This window comes from Alligator mississippiensis, chromosome 1, assembly GCF_030867095.1.
Source record: "Alligator mississippiensis isolate rAllMis1 chromosome 1, rAllMis1, whole genome shotgun sequence".
NCBI classification, from domain to species: Eukaryota; Metazoa; Chordata; order Crocodylia; family Alligatoridae; genus Alligator; species Alligator mississippiensis.
In genome coordinates, this window is record NC_081824.1 from 252,648,571 (window position 1) to 252,672,509 (window position 23,939).

The window sequence follows — 23,939 nt, forward strand, 5'->3', positions numbered from 1 at the left end:
TTCCAACTATTTAGTTGGTCTAATAAAAGATATCACATCTACCCAAAGAACCTTGTTTGCCTATGTCCTTAAACCAACACAGCTACAACCAACAACTCTTTCTCTCACTGCATCTTTTGTCAGGCAACCCAGAGGTCAGTGAAGCCCATTACTCCCAAGGTCCTTTGCAGCGTCTTAGCTTAACTATAGTTTAGCATAACTATAACTTAGCATAACCAAAATCCCTACATGAGTAAGCCAGGGGAGAATAATTGCTTTCCGAAAAGCACTGAGAGTAGTTTAAAAATATTTGTTTTAGTAACATGACATTTTATTTTTCATTAAGAAGACCTGATTAAGCTACTGTGACTGAAGAGAATGAAGACCTTGGCACTTGTTTCTGGGTGACTGCAGAGTGAGCCTTGGCAGACATGACAAGTAGCCTAGTCAGCAGAAGCCAATTTAGAGCAAAAGGCCTGAAAGGAACTATTTTATAAAAGGCTTTGCAATAGGTAATCCAGATATACTATATAATAGGTTTATTTGACAATTGTTAGCAGTCATGTAACAGGGCCCGGCTCTGTTACTATGGGTGTGGAGGAGCTTGAACAGCCCTGCACCCTAAAAGCAATCCCCCACACCCATCCCAGAGCCGGAGGGACTCACCAGAGGTTGAGGACACTAGTCCAGGGATGCAGAGAGCCTCCCCGGTAAAGGAGCTAACTGAGGTTGGGGAATGAGAAAGAGCCAGCCATGTGAATCAGCAGGGGGTGGAAATAAGAGACGCTGAAAGCAGCTTCTGGGGTGGCTGCACCAGCAGAGAATGAGGTTGCCTGGAGCCTAGGGTTAACTGAGGATAAGCAGCCATGAGCAAGGCTTCTTTTTTGTTTGTACAAGCCCTGCAGGCTCAAAGCCTCTGAAAGATAAGACGCTATGGGCAAGTGAAACCTGGGCAAAACCTAGCAAGCCAGAGGCATGAAACCAGCAAAAAAGCTAAGTGTCGGTTTATTTGTTTTACTGTTTATTTCTTTTGCATCTCTTACAAGCCCAGGGTGGTGGTTTTGCTATATACTAACTTGGCTGCAGCAGAAGCCAGGACCCTGAACAGTGTGTCCCCTTTGCTAAGGCCAGCGATAGAAGTGGTCGGCTCAGGGTGCCTGATCAAACATGCCTAGCTCTGCTCTGCCCAGAAGGTACCCATAACAGTGTACAAGTACTAACTGATGTAACTGAATGTATTAGAATGTAGTTTTGCTATCATGAATATGTATGTGTTAAGTTCCCTAACTAAGTTGTAAAAGTAAAGGAACTTTGTCAGTAAAAATCATAAGCCAAGAAGAAAAGGAAACCCAACAGTAGCAAAGAATATTATTCCAAGGGGGTGACGGAAGGAGATAAGAAGTTCTCCCTTTCAAAACTGTAATTTTCACTAAGGCATTAGTCACAGCTAATTAACCCCCTCCCAGCTTATAAGAAAATGGCTTCAGTCCAGTTCCTCAAAGTTTTAGTGAAACAAAGACATTTGAATAAACCAGTCAGAATGCTTATAAATCTAGAGTGTAAACAAGGGAAAACTGGAGAACTCAACAAATTCAAGACAACCTGATGTGTGTTGTGCCATCCTCCTTAGGGTTCGAATTATGAGGGGTTTTGGAGGGGAGTTGAGCCCCCCCCATAAGACACTAAGCAGTTCAGGCAGCAGCAGTAGCTCCTTCTGGCTGCCACTGCTGCAGACTCCCCAAAAGTCAGAATGTGATTCAAACCCTGATCTTCCTCCTTACTGAATTTCTCCCAGCTAATATAGGTGCAAATCTGTATCACACCCCTCAAATAGTTAGATAAGGTATTGGAATAAGTGCTTAACCTTTTGCTTTAGGGTGTAAACAAAAAAAGGTCAGGCTATAGAGAGGTCTCTTGCTTCTTTTCTGACTGGTGTAGCAGTAATACCCTACCAGCTAAGAATGGAGGAAGATTGGAAAGGATAATAATTAAGGGAGGTGTACCAGTTTCCTAACTTTGTGTCTAAGAAGGGTAATCAAATCACGAAAGACTCTGTAGCTGTATGTTTAAGTTTGCAAAAGGATTCATGGTCATAGATGAACTGTAATTTTCTCTCTCAAAAGGCCAAATATTCACAACTTTGTGGTAACCCAATGATCTTGCAAGGTCCCTTCCAGCCCCTAACATCTATGAAACCCTATTTCTTACCTAACTTCCCCAGAAAGAACTTCTCTTGTGTTGTCCTGGAGGATAACAAGGCTTTCTGCATGGATTATGAGCTGATAGCTAAGAGAATAATCAAACCACTGACATCTTGTGCTTTTGAGAAGGAAACTACTAACTGGAGTCTGAGAGGATTATTCAACCTCATTCCTCTTTGTGACTTTGATGTAGGCTGGACCAGCTGCTGTACCCGTTTGCCGTTTTTTAAAAAGTAAGGGGGAAAAGCAGAGGCTTTGGGGCTTAGGTATGGGCATGAATTGCCTTAGCTTTCACCCCCCTGCCTTCCCAAGCCCTAGGGTAAGGTTGCATTGTGCAACCATGAGGTTTAGTGCCCAGAGATGATATTTTCATACAGGACCAAGCAGCCAGTCAGAACACGGCTCTGGTCATCCCAGATGCACCAGATGTCAGACATGCCCTTGGTTTCATGTTGACTGAGACTGGATTACACACTTCCTTCCATCCTCCATTTAAAGCAAAAGGGGCATGAGTAAACGGTTTCATCTACATATGCTAGCTTGGCCAAGGATGTGTCATAGAGATGTGTAAAATACCCTGCCTGTGCCTGCTTATGATCCTGAGCAAGTGGTCAAATAATCACTTCTGATTTTTTTTTAATAGCATCTGAAATAGATAAGTTTCCTTTAATTTGCCCATTATTCTTACTTGCTAGAAAGTAGAAACATAACACTACTAAAGAATAGATGTCATATTAAAGATATGCTGCTGTGTACATGTCAGATCCAGCCTTTGACAGGTACAGAGGAGCCCAGTCACTCTAAGAAAGGCCATGTCTATGCAGAGTTGATTTGTGCCCCAGCAAGCCCCACTTTGCAGTTCATCTTATATTAGGGTTTTCCCCTTGCATAACTACAATACAGTTAACACCTTCCTGCCCATCTCCCTGGTCTGAATAAATCCTCAAGCCCTCTAGCTAGTCGGTGTCAGCAGCTAGAGTCTAGAAGATGGAACAACTGGGAACACACCCAGAAATAACACACACCTGCAAACAGCAGTTTGAGCTGGTACAATTGATGTGCTGGGACTCTATCTCCACTAGAGAACAGCACCAAGGCAGTTATATCCGTACAGCTGATGTAAATGCTGGCAAAGTCAAAGACTCAGGCTTAACAAGGGAACTGCCCACTCACATAAGAAATCATCTCCATTCAGAATCAAAGGTGACAGTGGGACCCAGACTGCAGGTGTTTCCTTTCCTTCGTGTGACATCTTCTCATTCTGATGGATTGTCATGCTAGAACATACCCTTTTCTCTAATCTTCTTTCAGTGAACCATGGAACCACCTTACCTGAGAATACTCTGCAACTTGGAATTAGTGGTTCAAGACTAGGTTCCTTCTTAGGCACAGTAGCTCAATCAGAAATCACCAGGTAAAATTCTGGACCCAGTGGTACAGCAGGTCAGAAGAGATTAATATAAAAATCCCTTCTGACCATAAGCTGTATGAATTTATAAATTTCTGCTCTTGGTGTATGACCTTGGGCCACCAATCAATGCCTCTTGTGACAACAGTGGGGGTCAACCTTTTTTGTCAGGAGTACCACAGATTAGCCCTACACCCTCCCCAAGTGCCACCCTGATTCCTTTCCTCTGCTTGATCTGATGCTCTGCTTTCTACCACCATGTTGATTGTTCCCTTTCTGATCTACCACATGCCACACAAAGAGGTCACAAGTTGGCCACCCCTGTTCTACACCATCTGTAAGATGGGAATCAAAAGACTTCCATACCTTCCAGGGGAGTCCTGAGGCTATATTTATGTACATATTCATTAATAGTTACAAAGGACTTTGGGTAGAGGCGGCTGAAAACCCTACCATCATAGTAACTTTGTAAATAGAAACAGCCATGGTGACTGGTGCCAGGAGCTGACTCCATAGCCATACCTCTGCTTTGGGAAGAAGTGTGGGTTCAACAGCCTTCTAGCAGCAATTATAGCTATTTTGTGCTGATGCCAGGGCTTTGACTAATAATCAAACAGGGGCAGAGGTGCTTGCCCCTACTTTTATTTTCCCAAAAAAAACACAGGTTTTGTTGATCATTAACAGCACCAGCCCTATCAGAAGGTCCCAGTGGTGCACAGGAGCTGCCTTCCCCTGTTCCCCACTACTGATCTCAACTCATTACAACCCCAAAAGAGCTTGGAGGGAGATGGCTTTTCCCAGAAAGAAGTCTCTTCTCGTTTTAGCAGGTGTACTGTTGCTCAGCTCAGCATATACAGGTAAGGCAAGGATGGGGGACACTCAAACACCAAAGCTGCAGGGCAAAGAATGTGGGAGGATTTGCAGGGGCCAGTTCTGGCTTCGAATTTAACCAACTTGAGTCCCTTAGGCAACCTGTTCCCTTCAGCAATGAGTCTGAAGTCCATTTAAAGGGATCCCTGCTGCAGCCAAGTCCCATTTCAGTGAGGCCAGCAACTGAAAGCACTCCCTTTCTTACCCCACATATCAATCCAGAAGTGTAGGTGGGTCTGCTGACTTGACTTTACAAATTGTTCATGCCTGCTTGCTGCACGGAGGCAGTGATGGGAAAGACAAGTAACCTTAGCCTCCTGCATCAGCAGGTTCTGTCTTGGAAACAGAATATGCTTGATCTGGAATCACAGAAAAAAAAGATAAACATGGGATCCAGCCACCCCTTCCCCCTCCATCATTCAAAAATTATTCTCTTAGCTAACATTTCACAGACTAACATTCCAGGTCACCTGTTTCTGCTTCTTCAGTGTAACTCCTGCCCCTCCCTCATTCACTTTGCCCACTTGTTAATTATGGACTGCACAGTGCTGTCAAAATTTGCCTTATCTAATTTGACTTGTCCACTCAGTACCATTGATCAGGTGCACTCTTTCTGACTGGGACTAAATGGGACCCCAGGACACACTTCACCTCTCTCCATCCCCAGGGGCTGAGTAAAGTCTGAACAGACTTTAGGGAGAGGGACACATCCTGTAGTGGGCACCTTGGGTCCTGAGAGATCTGCTTTTCAATTCTGTGCACTCGCTCTTAAACTACATTCCTTCCAGAATGGCTGCAAATGCACCTCAGTGACTAGGGAACTAGTTAATGAGTTGTATAGACAGGAAGAGGCTGTTTTCATTATAAACATGGCTTCAAGGTTGTTTCACTTTCTCCAGTCTAGAGGTGAAAAGGGATCTGTTTTCAGATTTATCCCTGTTATTACTGAAAAATAGTTTCATAATTTTCTAGGCTAGAAGAGATGATTAAATCAACTACTTTGTGCTCCTATCTATCACAGGCTATTAGAATGGACCCAGGTACTCTTGGGTTGAGAACAATAATTTGTATTTGCTTGAAGCAGATCTTCCAAAAAAGGCACCCAGTAGTCATCTGAAAATGGTGTGCAAGGGAGAATCCACCCCTTTCATCATCATTTATTCCATAGTTAATCACCATCTCTGGTAAAACTCTGTGCCTTAATTCTAACTCAGATTTGTACAGCCATTACTTCTTGCTGTGCCCTACTCTGCTAAAACAAAAAAGAGTCTGGGTGTTCTCAGCATTTCTTCCCTGTGAAGGTGCTCAGACTTTCTAGTGAGGTTATTTCATCAACAGTGATATTGTATTTGTTTCCAGACTCATTGAATTGTGGCATAGGTCAAAACTGGTCAGGATAGAGTAGATAGAATTGGTCAGGATTCCCACAGATGACTTTTTGAGATCTGTCAGCTACCTGGTTCCCTATCCATTTAATCTGTGTTTTATTGCTATTGGATAGGGCTGGTGTGTGAGAGCTGGATACAAAAAAACCCCACAGTATTTTCCATAAAACCATGTTGACTGGTCTCATATTGTTGTTCTTTTAATAGTAACAGTTGCCTTCACTTCCCACTGAACCAAGGTGGGCTTCTATTTCAAGTTGCTTTCTTTCTGGGTTTTGAGGAATCTGAAAGAGCTCCCACTTTACAGTTTACATTTTCCTCTCTAAACTTTTTCTCCTAATCAGTATCATTTATAATTTTCCTCAGCTCTGGGAAACTGGCCCACTTGATATACCACCCAGTACTGATAAGGTTGAGAGCATTTGAGGAAAGCTCATGTATCTACCAAAAATAAAATGAGACAGGATGTCTGAATGTGTGAAGCTACCAAGAGACTAAGTGAAACTGTGGCTTTTCCAAAGCAGATAAAGCCAAGCCACTTCTATGGCTGTCAGGTCTGGTCTTGCCTTCTCTGCTGCTCCTACCACTGTCGGCACAGTGAGCTAATGTAACTTTCCTTCAGAGAAAAGATGGGAGGAAGGCTACCAGCACAACCAAGCAGTGACTTCTCTAAACCTCCCTCTCCACCCCCCCCATCCCCTCCCCTCTTCCTCTGCTTCTTTTCACTGGGCGCACACAGGCTGGACAGTTTGGGGGGGGTTCTCTCTCTCTCTCTCTCTCTCTCTCTCTCTTTCTAGGGAATGAAATCAATATCTCAAGACTGCCCTGCTCTGACTTCCAGACTGCCAGCTTCCTCCGGGGCATGAACCTCAAGATCCGATTCCTTCTTTTCCCCTCCTCGAACCCCAGCTGTGGGCAGCTGATTTCTATTAGTGATGACAGGAACTCCAGCTTCAACACTAGCCTGGACACCAAAATATTAATCCATGGCTTCAGGTGAGAGCACACAAAGAAGGCACTCTGGGTTCAAGCTGTTTCAGTCACTGATCCCTCTTTCCCCGTGTTATACCTCAGCAGTATGAGCAGACAGGGTGCTCGGGCTGCTTGTCTTAAGCAAGGAGATGGTTTCCATTGTTTGTATCGGTAGAGCTGAGCCATGTCCATTTGAGCATTTAAAGTTCAGTAAAAAAGGTGGTCAGCTTTTCTAATTCCAGCCAAGCAGGGGGGAACTATCGATAAACATGTTACTTACCTTCCTTCCTCCCCCATTATGTTAGCAGAAAAGTAGATCTCGGCAAAATTCTTCAAATTTCAATTAACATTTTAAATGTTCTATCTGTTAAAGTGAAATTGAAGAACAGTTTTAAAAATGTAATCTTCTCTCTAGTTTTGGACAAGCTTTACTCATGAAGAATCCTTGCTTTTGCAAGATTCTCCTTCCTGTCTCAATTCTGGCCTTTCAGCCCCTGGGATGAGTTAACTTACTGGAAATCCTACCAAGCCCACCTTTCTTCTTTCTGTCCTAGAGACACATGGGCATGAACCATGACTTTTATATTACAGTCACTTGACAGTAATATCATCCATCCTGCCAGTCTTTTTTTTTTTTTAAAGCAAAGTTTAGCTTTAAATATGTGAGATACAGTAGAGGGTCAATTATCCATGCTGAGGCCAAAACATGTTCATAAAGTCAAATAATTCAGCTAATAAAACATATATTACATAAACATTAATTTCTATAGTTCCATATTTATGTAGATAGAATTCTGTATCATAGAGAGAGATCAACTGATCAATCAATCATAAAAAATATTGATTATTTCAATTGTTTTCCTCATTCCCTAAAGTAATTATTTTTGTTTTAATCACCATGCCTGTCACATCTCACATACTTTGTAGGCTGGCAGCATGTTCTACATTCAGATAACTGAACAGTTTCATAATTGGTGTCTAAATAAGTGACTCAGGTCAGGTACTTATTGTACTCAGGTCATGAAGCATTATAACATAACATAAATTACAGGTATAGGCCAGTATATTGTCATGTTAAGAAAGAGGAGAAATTGCAACACAGAGGTTAAGTCATTTGCTTCATGGCTCCTAACAAAACAGTTTCCTATGTGGCAGGAAATTCTCTCTGTGCACAGCTAGTGATCAGCACAAGCACTGCAGCATTTCATAGATTTCATAGACATTGGGGCTGGAAGGGACCTTGAAAGATCATCAGGTCCAGCCCCCTGCCCAAGGGGCAGGAAGTCAGCTAGGGTCAAAGGATCCCAGCATGATAAGGATCCAAAAATTTCTTAAAAGTGTCTGGAGTAGGTGCTTGCACCACCTCTGTTCCAGGCCTTGGGGGCTCAGAAAACCTCCGAGGTTGGCTGTAACAGCAGCTATTATTCTGGGTCACGTCAGTTTCTAGTTTCTGTTTGAATAATAGGTGTTGGAGTTTCTAATGAAACTGCTGTGAAATAAAGCTGAGGGGAATGTCTTGGCAGAAAACAAAACTTTCACCAAAGCTGTTTAGCTGGAGGAATTTGAGGCACCCCATCAGGGAGAGCCCTATTTTGGAAGGTGTCTAACATGCTTATTTCTGATGGTTCACCAGAGCTTTGGGTACAAAGCCCTCCTGGATCAATGGGTTTATCGGCACCTTACACCGCACAGCCCGAGTGAACGTGATTGCAGTGGACTGGGTCTATGGAGCGACCGCAGCTTACTCCACTGCCGTGGAAAATGTCACCAAGCTGGCCCTGGAGATCTTTCATTTGATTGAAAAATTGCTGGTAGGTGTAAATGCGGTTCTAGGTTGGAGGGCATGGCAAGAGGCAGAAGCCACACTAACACACAGCAGTCCGGACAGCCATTTCTATCCTAACCTCCTCTGGAAACAGTCAGTCGGGCACTCTTTTTTAAAGAGCTAAGCTCACTACAGATTCTCCTTCTCAGCCCAGCCCCAGAGATGCTGTCATCTTCCTCGCACTCCTGAGGTTTTTTTTAATATAATAAGATAACATCTGCTGTGTCAGCCCATCATTACGTGAGGTCAAGACACTAAGGAGTCTGTCTTTACCCCGATTTCATTCCGTTGCCTATTCTACACTATAGTGGTGTCCCATGCTGCACTGTATAGCACTGTTTTACTACACTGCACCATACCATGCATACTGCAAAGCAATGCACTAAGCAGTGAAGTACCCTCACTTATTGCAATCACAAGACTTGATTCTCTATGGTTTTCCCCTTGTTCCCTCACCTTCATGTGTGAAGAACAGCTGTAAGACACCTACCAAACCCAAACAGACAGGACTTTGTATCCTATTGTGTTCTTCCTATCTTGTTGTTCTGTATTGCCACAATGGGATGCACCATATTTGTGGCAGCCCATTGTATTTCACTGGGTCATATAGTATTGTGCTTCATACTGTCCCTTAGTCAACAAACACAAACTCATGCTTGTGTCCTATTAAAGATAAGGCAATCTAATCTAGGAAGATGAAACCAATAAAATAGTGAGGATCGTATCATCCTGGGACCTAAAAGACAATAAAACAAAGAGAAATACCTTACCTTTTCCATTCCTGTGGATGGGGGCATGCAGCTCACCTGGGAGACTTTGAGGGATGTGCTCCTGTTTAAAGGCATCTGGGAGGTGAGAACATCAGACCTGGTCACGAGCCGGGGTGTGGGGGAAGGAAGGAGGAAGGCTGGCAGCTCTCGTGCAGAATATTTGTGTCTGCTCTGAAAGCACTAGACCATGGAGAAACACTGTGAACTTTTTGGTTACCCACTCTCTTCCCTGATATAGGCAGCACAGCCTGGAGACAGTGCACTGGAGTGGGAGCTAGGAGACCCAGTTTTTCCTGGCTTTCCCCCTGACTTGTATTAATTATATTACCATCCATTCTCAGGCACTCGGAGCATCAGAAACATCAATCCACCTGATTGGGGTGAGCCTTGGAGCACACGTTGGGGGCCTGGTGGGGCAGTTCTATGAAGGACGGCTGGGAAGGATTACAGGTACTGAAATGCTGAGTCCCAGATTCTCCAACATCCCCAAGTGATAGAGAGAGCAAGAAGAGTGTATGAAAGCTGATGTGAAGGGATTGACAATGGCCCTTGGGCTGAGAATGAGTGTATTAGACACATCTTAGTCTCGTGGGCTCCTTCTCTGCTATGGAAGAATTCAGCAATGCCTTTCCTTGGAAAAATGGCAACCAACACTTTGGCCGCGGGATTCTGCTTGCAGGGCTCGCAGGTGCAGACCCTATGACATTCCCACGCAGTACCATGCAATAGAATTCACTCCACTTACTGTGAGGGAGTCAGTGCAGCCACTGCACTGTGAGTTCCTGGAGATCTAGACCGCAGAAGACTCAAAACAGTAGTGCCCGGAAAGAGTTGTATATGTCCAGAGCAGGGCTGAGGGAGTGTGTGTAAGACTGAAAACACACAGAGCTGAATTATAAAGATAGTGCTTGGGCATCACTATCATTGCAGTCTGAGCCATCTGAAGGGAGTGCTGGCTCTGCTGGGCAGCTTACCTGGACCTGAGAACCATAAAACCTCACATCTAACAGTTCTTGCTACCCACCTTCTTGCATAAGTTTCCAATGTACAGAGATTGGAACAGATCCTTCTGATATATCCGTATGCTAAAGTCTTCAAGAGAGAGAGAGCACAGTATCTATGACTCACTTCAGGAACCACTTGGTTTACACTCAGAGGTACAATGTAGGGAAACAGGCTTACCCTGATAAAGCTCCATGCATATACCTTCTCAGACTATTTTTCTAGAACACCTGCATTATTTACCACCAGCAGGGTAGTGTTTAGCATGAGGCTAAACGGAGTTGTGGGGAAGAGCCTTTGAGACTTGTTCTCTCTCGAGTTCCTCATCAGCATTTTGAGATTCAATTCTCCAGTAGATTCTTGGTTTCCCCTTTTTTTTTTCCAGGCCTGTGCATGGTAAAGTCACTTTCCTGCTGCCCAACAGCTGCATGGTCTCTAGACTTCCTGGCCTTCTCTGTGTCTCCTGCACTCTCCCCTTTCACTTATACCAGGTCACTTACAGGTGTAGGTGCCAAGCTGACAGCACTTTCCCCCTCCTGCCCTAGGATTTCACAGGTGTACTGGAAGTTGCATACCACTTCTTGCTCGAATCTGCAGCTCAAAGTCCCTTGGGCCAATCCCTGGATTTTGGGATGCTGAACTGAACTCCTCCAATCCCAAGCTGGTTCCATGACTTTCCTTAAGGAAAAGTGGGCTGCAAAGTTTTCCACTGAAACTTTGTTGGTTTTTTTCTTACTACAGGGCTGGATCCTGCAGGACCCAAGTACACGAAAGCCAGCCCTGACGAGCGCCTGGATCCTGGAGATGCCCTCTTTGTAGAAGCCATTCACACTGACTCAGACAGTAATCTGGTTTCTGTGTTTTTCAGCCTGATTACTCCCCCCTACCCCGCCTTCATTACTGAAAAGTAGTGCGCTCAGTGGACTACCCTCTAGGCCTGATGGTCCTGGGCTCAACTCCCACATCAGACTGTCTCTTCAGTAGATATGCTTCCTGGAAGGTTTACTAAAGCAGATCTAGTCAGGGAATTTCTGTCCATGCTACAGTGCCCCAGAGCAATAGCAGGGGTGGGAATTTCCCCATCATAGGTGCAGACTATGACAATCATTCATCAAGCACTTCTCCTCCCTGGCCTGTGCTGTAAGGCTGCTGTATAGTGCTGCTGGTAGGAACTGGTAAACACCTCACACTGATGCCTGTATGTAGTAGACAGGTATTGCTATGCACTCACTTCTATGCCCTTTGGGCACATACTTCAGATCTGTTCCAGTGTAGTCTGCAGGGATGGTTGATAAACTCTGCAAAGTATTTGGGTGTGTGTTAAGATGAAAGGTGCTATAGAATAATAATGTCTTGTCTTGCCTTTCTGTAGTCCCTTCCATATGAAGACCACAAAGCTCTTTACAGACATTTATACATTAATCATTCCCATTTCAAATAAGTAGGAACCCAAGGCTCAGCGACTTAGAATTATACAGAGTTACTAACTGCAGCAGCAGCAGAATCAGGACTAGAATCTCATTCCTGTTTCTCTAGCCCAGGAGGCTAACAAATTACTCTGGGATTTTGGCTCCTTTCAGATTTCGGCATCCGGATTGCTGTAGGCCACATTGACTACTTCATCAACGGAGGCAAAGACCAGCCTGGCTGCCCCCAGTTCTTGGGTAAGAAGGGCTAGTGGCATGTTGTCAAAGGAAGGGCCACACACTGCTGTTTATCAGCCTGTAAACAGCTCCCACTTGGGAGAGGGGAGGTGGCCACATTTGTAATGATTAATATAAGGCCACAGATACTTGGAAAGGAAAAGCCATCACAGTACAAGTTTCATACCACAAGGCCTTTCTGCCCATGTCTCTCCTTCTCATTCCTAGGAAAAACCATCACACACACACTGGAAACAAATGTCATCTTTATGGCATCATAAAAATTTTATGGAAGCCCAAAGGCCAATCAAACAGGCATCCATGTCCCTTGTCACACCACAAATGCCCAAAATGTGTGGTTGCCACATAGGTGGCATGAATTTGTCAGCTATTTTTCTGCAGACATCTATTTGCTTTAAGGCAGGACAGAGTGAGCAGCCTGGAGCTACCCACGCTCTCCAGCTGCCCTATACAGGCAGTCCTGGGACTCTAGGGGCCCAATCCTGCATGACCAGGGAATTCCTATTTCCAGAGTTTGCAGGATCAGGCCCTTGAAGGACTGAAAGTGCATACTTGGGTTCCCCTGTTTACAGACCTGCACCCTGAGAATCCCCCGGCAAAGGATTCCCTGGCTCTGCATCACACTGCTGCAGCCCAACACAAGGTGCACCTCTGCAAACAGGGAAACTTGGGGTTTCCCCATTTGCAGAAATGCATGCCCAGACAATCTCGACTTGGGACATGTCTTCACAAATAGGAAAAAAAAACAGGTTGCATTCATTCATAGATTCATAGATGTTAGGGTCGGAAGGGACCTCAATAGATCATCGAGTCCGACCCCCTGCATAGGCAGGAAAGAGTACTGGGTCTAGATGACCCCAGCTAGATGCATATCTAACCTCCTCTTGAAGACCCCCAGGGTAGGGGAGAGCACCACCTCCCTTGGGAGCCCGTTCCAGACCTTGGCCACTCTAACTGTGAAGAAGTTCTTCCTAATGTCCAGTCTAAATCTGCTCTCTGCTAGCTTGTGGCCATTATTTCTTGTAACCCCCGGGGGCGCCTTGGTGAATAAAACCTCACCAATTCCCTTCTGTGCCCCTGTGATGAACTTATAGGCAGCCACAAGGTCGCCTCTCAACCTTCTCTTGCGGAGGCTGAAAAGGTCCAGGTTCTCTAGTCTCTCCTCGTAGGGCTTGGTCTACAAGCCCTTAACCATACGAGTGGCCCTTCTCTGGACCCTCTCCAGGTTATCCACATCCCTCTTGAAGTGCGGTGCCCAGAATTGCACGCAGTACTCCAACTGTGGTCTGACCAGTGCCCAATAGAGGGGAAGTATCACCTCTTTGGATCTGTTTGTCATGCATCTGCTGATACATGATAAAGTGCCATTAGCTTTTCTGATGGCTTCATCACACTGCCGACTCATGTTCATCTTGGAGTCCACTAGGACTCCAAGATCCCTTTCCACTTCCGTGCCACCCAGCAGGTTATTTCCTAGGCAGTAGGTATGCTGGACATTTTTCCTCCCTAGGTGCAGCACTTTGCATTTCTCCTTGTTGAATTGCATTCTGTTGTTTTCTGCCCACTTGTCTAACCTGTCCAGGTCTGCTTGCAGCTGTTCCCTGCCCTCCGGCGTGTCCACTTCTCCCCATAGCTTTGTGTCATCCGCAAACTTGGACAGAGTACATTTCACTCCCTCGTCCAAGTCGCTGATGAAGACATTAAAGAGTATCAGTCCAAGGACCGAGCCCTGCAGGACCCCACTGCCCACACCACATTGTAGAGGAATGCCAAGGATTTCCCAAGCACTCTTCTTTTGGTGGGGAAACTGAAGGTTTCCCTGTTTGCAGAGGTATGCCTTGAGTGTTGTCTCACAGGATTGGGCCCCAGCTGTGCAGGACAGCAGGTAACATCTGTTTCACTCAGTGAAGTAGATCAGCTGCACCAGGCCTGCAAGTAGAAATTTGTACCAGTAGAGTAAGATCAGCAAAGACCAGGATTGTTTGTGACGTTTCTATGCTGACAGAAGCTGTTATGTAGTCAGAGTTGATTTTGCTAGTTTATTTCATTCAGGGGGAAGAGCTTCCAAGCTCTGCAAACAAAATAACTTTTTTCCTGATATAAACTGTATCTGCAGGAGGATGGTTTATTGATATATAGCAGTAAACATCCTTCTAGCTTGGACTAAGCTAGTATTTATAGAATGTAAGGGACTCTGCATCCATTTGTCTTAAAGTCCTTGGGTACATATCAGTAGGCTGCTCCACTGCATAAATAAAAATTTCCAAAGCACCTAAGTGACTTTACTTTTAGTGGGACTTAGGCCTCTAAATCACCTGGGCACCCTTGAAGGTTTTAGCCAATGGGCTCTTGCAGACAAAAGATTGTGCTTCTTAACCTGTGGCCTGAATATTACTGTATCAGGTTCCTCAGAAATGTGTAGAGAGACTAGGTCCCTGTCATTGTGCTTTATATTTCAGGCTACAAATACCTGATCTGTGATCACATGAGGGCAGTTCAGCTCTACATCAGTGCCTTGGAGGACTCCTGTCCTTTGATGGCGTTCCCCTGTTCCAGTCACCAAGATTTCCTTGATGCAAAGTGCCTGGATTGTTCAGATCCCTTCCAGCTCTCCTGTCCCAGAATAGGTAAGGTGCCAACTAGGGACCTGCATTGGCAGAGGGAGAATAAAAGCCTGCAGGTTCTCAGTGGCTTTGGGGTATGTGAGTCTATGAAAGACCCTGGAGATCCCTGCCAAACCTCTGATTCTATGGCACTTCCCATCAGGACTAAAAATGCCTCAGATCGTCAGTATTGACTGCCCCTGTCTGTCATCACCAAAGTTTGGAAAAAGTCAGATCTGAGGCAAACCCTTCCTCTTGTCCTGGGCTGAATCAAATCCTCACTCCAAATGCCCCTAACCCTGGAAAAGGATTAGAAATAGGGATCCACATCTGGATCCAAATGTTGTGGCTGGTAGCCAATTCTGGTATCAATCTTGGTGTTCTAGCCAGCCACCCATGGCAATAGTTAACTTAGGTTCCTCCTGGAGTCTCAAGGTTGTCATCAGTCACTTACCTGCTGAGCAAATTCCTTGTTGCTGCAGTGCCAGAGGCATTGGCAGTGTCCTGGTCTCTCCTGCCCTCTTCCTGTGGTACTTTCTAAGTCTTTTCCATGGGGTGCTTTGTGGCTGTGGGGTGCAGGGGCGAGAGGGGCTAGAGTGGATATGAGGACCAGTGAGGGCTCAGTCAGATCCCCTCTGTCCCCATCAGCAGTCACTCAGGACATGTTTACATGTGCTCCAGGAGTGCAGGGGAGGGGGCGCTTTAATTAGAGCAGCTCTGAGTACTGCAATTATAACACACTGGACCAGCATCCCCACACATCTACCCGCGGGGCCTTTTTCCTTCTAGCTTGGCTTTGTTTCTTCCCATAGGTTTGTTGAAGCAAGCTGGAGTCAGCCTGAGCAAGCTACCCAAGGAAGTAAAGGTTTACCTGGTGACCAGACCCTCAGCCCCGTTCTGCAGTAAGTAGCAAAGAGGAAACTAGAGTCAGCAGGAAGCCAGCCTGGCTGCACAGACGAGCTGTGGGGAACTTCCATTTGGGCCTGTCTTCCTAAAGGGACAGTCCCTCTCTGCTTGAAACAGGTAGTCCCATTGGGAGCCACAGGTGCTTCAAAAATTGTTGGGGAGAAAGATTAGCTTCAGAGTAGCTTCAAACCCCTTGGTACCCACTGCTGAAAGGGTCCGATATGTTGTGCTCCTCCGAGGGAATGCAGACATCCTCGTGCCTTCAGCAGCCAGGCTCCTCAGTGGATCTCACTGTCCTGGCCTCTCTCTCAGCACCACCGTGTTCCCTTCTTCAGCAACATCCTCAGTTGCTGAGGAGCCATGCTGTGTCGCAGGCAGTGGGCAGAGCCAAGATGCCAGCATGTTGCCTGCTGTGGACCCTCACCTGCATCCTCTTACGTACCCACCAAAGGAGACAGGAGACGCACCTGAGTAAAATAGAGTGACTGAGACTGGGATCTGGCCTGGAAGGTGTCTGAGCCACAGTAAACCCATGCTCACGGAAACAGTAGCAAATATCAGGCCTGATTTTCCCATGCTTCCAAGAATGTTACCCTGGTCTAAGTCCACTAGCCCTAATAGAGTTCTACCTGATTTACACCAGCAAGAGAGCATACCGAGGCCAAGTGACAGTGTCTGATACCACCTTCACTTCCTCCCTGCCCTCTTTCTCTGTTTCTGCTTCACTCCCACTCTTAAAATGACCTGCAGCAGAACAGAATCCAACAAGCAAACAATTACACACCCAGCCAGCTACCAAATAGTCTCTTTTTTGTGACAAAGCTCTGCTCAGATTTTCTCCATACAGTGTTTGTGAGGGGTGGTGATGGGGTTAGGAGGCCTTCCTTGGTGAAAGGTGAGGGCTTGGCCCAGAATCAGCATCTTCTGCCTCACTCTGGCACCCACTGTCTGTCGCTCAGTGTATTACAGCTTGGTGCAGTTTCACCTGTCGCAGAAGAGGAACTCAGTCACCAACATCGAGATCACTTTCCACAGCGGTGACTCCACAGACTCCACAAAGATCTCCATGTGAGTAACCTCCAGCCTCTCCCTGCCTGGCTGTAAGGAGTGAGATTGTTTCAAATCAGGTGTGTGCCCAATACTATCACAAATGGCCCAGTGCAATCCCCATCAGGTGACCTGGAAATGTGACAAATCTCACTGCTGCCCTGGGCAGGTGCATGCACCAAATGCCCACCTCTAACAAGGTCTGGCCAAACTAACCCAGTCTCCCAGACATTTGGCCATGGGACAGGAGTGGAAATGACTGGAAAAGCTAGAAGCAGCAAGAAAGGAGTTTACTGACATGTTGTTACATGCAGCAAAAAAACCCAGGGTACCACCAAAGGAGGAAATCTACTGTGGCTGGGGACCAAGACAAGGTGTAGGGATGATAAGCTGTATCTGGATCACACCCCCATCCTCCAAACTGTATTTGCCTTAAAAGGTCCAGGTTCCCTCTCACCCTCCATCCCCCTTTGACTCAGCTCCTCTGCTGGGGGTGGATTTTCCCACCACAGAGAAGTTCCCAGCAGGCAGGGAGCCAGCCTCTCCAACTTATACATTTGCCTTTCCTCAGTCACCGGCATGGCAGGCAAGAAGCTGCAGGGAGGAAGTGAGACCACAGTGTGCAGCACTCTGCCTGGACTCAGTGGGTGGACATCCATTTGGAGCCACAGCCACCTGGCATAGGGCAGAGTAGCACAAGCACTGGTGCCCAGATGGCTCTTACTGCCAAGCTGAGCTGAAATGTGGTGCAGCAAAAAAACCCCAAACAAACAAAAAAAACCCCAAAATCTCACATCCAAAAAACCAACCAAACAAAAAAAAAAACCCTCTTTAAATTGTGCTTCTTCAAGAAAAGAAGAGGTGAGATAGAGGGAGGAGGGTTTCCCCCAGGGGATCTCCAGTCTACAGCTGTACATCTGTAAGGATTATGAGCCTATGACTCCAGACTTAAAGAGTTTACAAGTCCAGGTGGATGGCCAGGCCCTTTAGAGCTTGGACTGACCTACATCATACCTGTGAAACTGAAGCCCATGAATATTTATTGCTAGACAGATAATTCCTTAAGGGGCTAATGAGGGGGTTTCAGATTCAGGCCCTGTACCATCTCCAGGCTCAGTAGCTCAGTAATTTGACAAGTATCCACCAGATGGAGCAGGATCTCAGGAAGGAAAAGGACAGGGAGCCAGAAATGAACAAAGCTAAGGCCTCTTCTGCCTCTCTCCTCAAAAAGTTACGGGCATTGCACAATTAGCTGGTTAATTGGGAAATGAACTAAAACCCACTGCACGTGCAAAGTACCTGTCACACCATAAAAAGCACCAGCCAGCTGTAAAGTTAGACCTAAAAAATAAGTAATAACTTCATAGCTGGTTGGTATCCAACTTCAGTTTGTACCTGTAGCAGGGTCTCCCCTGCAGCTGCGGCTGGGAGCTTTGTCAGCTGACAGGACTCCCAGCTGCTGGAATGCACTGTGCCTAGCTGTTTTGGGGAGTCTTGCAGACCCAGAGTCCAGCAGCTGAAGATTTTGGTTCCTGGCAGTGCACCTCCCAGTGCTAGGACTCAGCTGGGTCCCAGCAGCTATGGGGTGCAGCTGCAATCTCCCAGACCCCGCGGTGCATGGGGCCTCCTGGGGCTGGGAGATCACCGCTGCTGCAGTCTCTCAGCTCCAGGGGCTTCATGCACCTCCAAGACTGGAATACTAAAGCAGCCATGATCTCTCAGTCCCAGCAGTTTCAAGCACACCAGGGGCTGGGAGATCACAGCAGCTGCATCTTCCAACCACAGAGGTGTGTGGTGTGCTTCCTCAGCTGGGAGCCCTTCAGTTGAGGGGTTCCCAGCCAGGGGAACTTGCTTCTGGTCACTGCAGGGGGAGCCCAGGATCAGGCTCCCCTACACTGGCAATAGGGCATGACGCGATCTAATGAATGTTCCCACACTTGCACCTTCTGCCATGCACCTGTGGCATGACAGGAGGTGTGACTAGATCTTGCATTAGATCCCATTGCACATTTACCTGCACATGAAGAGGAGCCCCTAGTTCTAAAAGGAAACATTTTAGCACTTAACCATAGGGCATACAGTTCCAGTAGCATCAATGTAACCCCACACACAGGAGCTCTCATTCCCATAGAGGAGCAGCTTTATCTGTTTATTATTATTATTATAAGTTTATTACCAATATGTCAGTTTAAATCCACACATGAAGGAAGAAGCTTTTCTCATTCAGGCAAGGCCTACCTATCCTTCCCACATAGTCTAGCCAAGAGTCTTACACCTGGGAACTTAAACACAGGCCTTTCTATCCCCATTAGGCATTTAATCAAGGAACCCAGGTTACAAATGCTTCAAGCACATGACCATTCCCAGGGGCTTCAGTAGGATTTGAAGGTGTTCAGCACTTCAGAAAATGTTCTTAGGCTCCTAAATATGGACCAAGAGCTCTCAGCTCCCCGAAATGTCCCCAGATGGGGTAAGGCCTGCAGGATGTTTTCAAGCAGATCCCCCTTTAAGGCCAACTGGAGCTGCACACATACAGAGCATGAGGAATCTGGTCCTTTGTTGTTTGCTACAGTAAAATCATTTAGCTCTCTTAGGAACATAATCGTTTACCCCACTCGCCAATTCTGTGATCCAGGAGGGGGTGGGGTACATCCTACCTGTGGGCCTTGTTCTGCAGGAGAAGAGATCTCTCCTGTTTCACAGTTCCTTGCTATTCATACACTGCCAGGGCTAGAAAGGACTGCCAGGGTATCTAGTTCGACCCCAGACACATGCACAGATTGCACAATTCGTCTTTTCTATTTATGGTACTTTTGGGGGGGGGGGGGGGCAGCTCCAAACCAGGTACAGCAGGCCCAATTCGCTCCACCATCCCATGAAACTTCACTGGCATCAGGGGAATTCCTTCTAGGGATGTACTAGGAACACTGTTTTCTAACCCCCAGGGGGGCTGATCACCAGCCATGCCAGTCTCACTGCCCCATCTCTGACAGAGACCAGGGCCCAATATTTAAAAGGGGGCAACATCTCTCACTTTATGCATTTCCAAATGCTCCAGGTCACACGAGCAGCATTTAATGCTTCATGAAAGTGCTGGGATAGCTGCTTTGACTGTGTGGAATAGGCATGTTCACATCCCCCTGCCTCTGCAAAGGATAGGGATATAACATGGAAGCCCTTGCTGCATGTAACATATACTACTCAATTAACTGGGTAACCATGCAATAAATTTAGACCGGCCACACATGCAAAGTAAGACCAGCCACAAGTGCAAAGTAATTATTACATGATACAAATGACTATTCAGCTATAAAAAAAGAGCCAACCAGCTCTTATATAACAACCAGTTGTGTAACAACTCTATAGCTGGTTTCTATCCAGCTTTAACTGGAATGTGTAGCAGGGCCTGGAGAGACAACCTGGAGGAGGGAGAGTTTTACCAGGACAGAGCCTCCCTTCTCTACTGCAGGGTTTAATCCCAAAAAAGGATCCTCTGACTTTTATCAGGTTTTATTAGGATTCCTACTAACAACGCTGCCACCTGCTGTGACTCAGTGGATATCTGTATCCTCTCTCCCCATTGCCCTTCTGTACACCTATATTTATCTGCACTTCAGTCCCCTGTTCTCATGGGCATCCTTCACCCTTCCTTGCAGACCCAAGCAGAAGCAGATGGGCCAGGGGCTGCTGGCTCATACAGTCCCAGCATGCCAGATGGAGAGTGCAGTGCTGACGTACCTCCCTAGGAACCAGTTCTGGAGAAAGGACGCAACCTCCATCACAGGCAAATTCTGCACAGCTCCACTGCCAGTTGAGAACAGGTAAGCCACAGACATACCCCTCAGGCCCACTCCAGCAAAAGAGCCTTGCTGGCTGGTCTCATGGCATGATCTTTCACTCTTTGGGAATGTGCTGCTCCTCTGGAAAGTTCGAAGCTCCCCAGGAACTCAATGCATGCATTAAAGCCTGCCTCTGTATCTTCCCTGATTGTTGCTGGGTATAACATGCACCAGCAATGGAAGAGGAATTGAGGAAGGGCTGACATCCCACATAAGCTCCTGTGCCCACCCCAGTATAAGAATATGTGCTCACACACAATGGCAGGAGATGACTTATGATGAATATAGCCCATGATCTGAGCTAATGAGTCACTGCTTCTTGAATGGGCAAAAGTCTCTGGAAATCTCTGTCCTAGGCCAAATTATTTTCTACCCCTCACTTCCTTCACACTCACCCCATCATTGGAAGGAAAAAGGCTGCCACTCAAGCCAGATCTATTGCAGAGGGCCTTATTAATGCTGTCCAGAACTGTGGGCAAATGGCATCTGCACCAGCTTCTCCTTGGTTTTGTCCTCATTTGTGCTCTCTACCTGATCCTTTCCAGTTCCAGCTTCATTTTGAGAGGTTCTGGTCACCAGCATCTTTCATGATAGGGCCTTTATGTCTGAGAAGGCAGAAACCCCCCCTGGTCTCTCTGAAATCTATGGCGGTTCCTGACATTATGGCCCAGGGTAGCCATCTTGTGAAAAACAGCATTGTCAGTGCCAGAGAGCATGAAACTGCTATCATCCAGCCTTAATTGACTTCTCCAAAGCAAGAGGAACAAAAAGCAAACCTTTCTCCCATTAAGGGAACTGAAGCTCTCTTCCCCAGTGACCATGCCCTACAACTGTATCTCACAGCCAGGAGAATAGATGCCCCTCATTTTAGGATCTAGCATTCCCACAGCTGCAGCACAAGTGGGGAAGCCTTTTCCCCCGCAGGCCCATAGGCAAGGACTAAGCACTATTAATGTGACCCCTGAGTCCTAGAGCATGAAAACTGTCTCCCTGGAAATAAAATCCCTCAAGGCACTCCAACTCATCCTGTACACACACATACACACCAAGTCACAGAAAAGTCAAACTGGAAGGGACCTCCAGGGGTCATCCAGTCCAACCTCCTCCCTGAGGCAGGATCAACCCTATCCAAACCATCCTATACAAATCCATAATCTAAACTTTTCTTAAAACTATCGTCAACCCTGACACAATACAAGATATGACATCCTAACCTGCCACAGTAAAGCAGGGGGACCACAGCAGCCAATGTCCTGCTTCTGTAAACAGTTGTTAATATACACTCAAGAGGTCCAGAGTAGAGGGCCATGCCCCCCGCTACAAAGGAAGGCAATCCCCTCCCCTCCAGTCCATACCAATCCGACCATGGGGTAAAATTCCTTTCTGACCCCCAATATGGTAAATGATATCACTCTGAGCAGATGGGCAAGACCCTCTAGCCAGGAACCTCTGACTTTAAGTCCCAGTAGGAGCATTGACATACCCCAGTCAAAATCCCCAGCCTTGGCTGTAGCCATCACCTCTGAGGGAGGGTTAAAAACATCCTGACATATGTGGCAGAGGAAGACATCTACATACACACACCCCTTGCAAGGAAGGCTGGACACAAAGGTGCATTCCCCGGCATGCAGAGGAGCCCAGGAAGCAGTGAGCTTCCCAAAGCTGCTATTTCTCTGGTGCTCCTACTCAGTGGTGTGCCCAAGTGGCCCACACTGGCCTATCCCCATAGATGGATTCATGCGGGGTGCATGGTGGGGAGGGGTGCTCAGCAACACCCTTCTTCAGCTGTGTAGTGCAGTGCGCATGCGCTTGTCATATTGTTCTCAAAACCAGGCCACGAATGCTGCCTCTACCCACCCACCCAAATTTGGTGGCAGGGGAAAAGGGGGCAGTAAGCAATAGCAGGGCTCAGCCCCTGGGTTCCAGAGCCACAGCAAGCCTGCATGGCCTTGCTGTCATGTGGTCTGGCAGCAGCTACAGGAATGAGTCAGGGAGGACAAGGAGCTCACCATATGTGCTGCACATCCCACTGGGAGGTATGGTTTTACCCCCTTTGAATCTGCCTTAGCCACATCACCCGTCTACACTTGGATGCCCTCTCAAAGCCAAACTCCAACTTTTCAAGGCACTGGAACACAAGGCCAATTCATTACGTCCCAACATGGCAACTCCTGTAAAAACTTTCTACCACAAAAGAGACCGGAGATGCCTCTGGGACATAGAGCTGTCCCTCAGAGGTGCAAGGTCAGGCTGGCGGTCACCCACTGCCCTCCTGGGCAGTTCCCCATGAGACATGTTGATAGAAGCATCAATTCCTCCTCAGCTTTCTACAATTTACCTAAACCTTTTGTACTCCTCTCACAGTGAAAAGATGTTTTGCCTGTCTCAGAACCTGACACTGACAGGAAAAAAAGGCCTTCTGCACGACCTGGCAATCGCCTGTCTGTAGGACAAGACCTGGAGCACACCAAGTGCACTGGCATAGGGAGATGCACTCTGAAACGTGTTCTTTTTTTCTGCTTCTGGGTAGCATTTCCTCGAAAAAGGACGGAACTGGATGCAGTCTTCATCTCCTGCCTTGGGGTAGAAGGACTGACCGTGCTAAAACAGAATCATGTGCATACAAGGAAAAGCAAAACTTTAAAAGATTACAGAAGTAGTTTGGGAGTCCAGACTCCTGGATTCTAGGCCCAGCTCTGCAAGTGAGTGTGTGTAGCCTTAGCTTAGTCACTTAAACTCAGTTTCCCTTTCTGTAAAATAGGATAGTAACATCTTGCAAGGGGATCACAAGGGTGAAAGGACTGGTTCATTAAAATGCTCTGAGATCTTCACATTAAAGGTTCTAGGTAAGCAAAGTATTATTTTTATTAACAAAGGCTTAAGGCTCAGAATTTCATGAGCAGGAAAACATATCATAGTAACACTAACACACACACACATACACACACACACACACTACTAGTTCAATCTAAAGACACATATAGAATTTGAGACCCTTTCGATCTCATGAGTGGCTCTACCATCCATTTATCACGTTTCCCCTTCACATGACAAGACTCCATGAGCTTTCCCAACTTCCAAATTAGGCTCTTTTAGGTCAGCTCAAAGTCAGATAAAACACACTGCGGTGATAGAGCAATATCCCTCTTTTAAGCTGGTGTCAATCGCTCCACAAGATACATAGCAATGGAGATTCAGGCTCATCATACACATCATACCTGGAGATCCATGGCAACACAGAATGGTGTTTCAAGCTCCGAGACTGTAAAAGGATGAAAAGGGCTGTATGGAAGCTCTAATGTGGGGGACAGACACAAATGTCTCTCCCCTTGTTCACCCCATCTCATTGATCCTGTGAGCCATATATGAATTTTCTGAGTAAAGAAAGTAAAGTGTTGCTACCTTTTCTATCCCTAAACCCATGCACCTCAGTGCACAGATCCCTAGATTCACTGGATGAAACCAGCA

General features: G+C 46.5%; 1 protein-coding gene across 3 annotated transcripts; it reads left to right on the forward strand.

The window, feature by feature from the left end:
* Positions 1-968: 968 nt before the first annotated feature.
* On the forward strand, positions 969-23,309 carry PLA1A (phospholipase A1 member A). Of its 3 annotated transcripts, none has more exons than XM_014603993.3 (12): positions 969-3,594; positions 4,273-4,445; positions 6,641-6,839; positions 8,449-8,626; positions 9,752-9,860; positions 11,154-11,255; positions 11,993-12,076; positions 14,536-14,703; positions 15,492-15,581; positions 16,545-16,653; positions 20,289-20,453; positions 23,002-23,309. In XM_014603993.3, the coding sequence occupies exons 1-12, from the start codon at positions 3,455-3,457 to the stop codon at positions 23,129-23,131; spliced, it is 1,647 nt and encodes a 548-aa protein (XP_014459479.2). In that variant the 5' UTR covers positions 969-3,454; the 3' UTR covers positions 23,132-23,309. The 3 variants fall into 3 exon arrangements, with proteins under 3 accessions (XP_014459479.2, XP_059576472.1, XP_006261552.3); XM_059720489.1 differs by having other exon boundaries at positions 6,685-6,839; XM_006261490.4 differs by having other exon boundaries at positions 970-3,594; positions 22,836-23,094.
* The last annotated feature ends 630 nt before the right edge of the window (positions 23,310-23,939 follow it).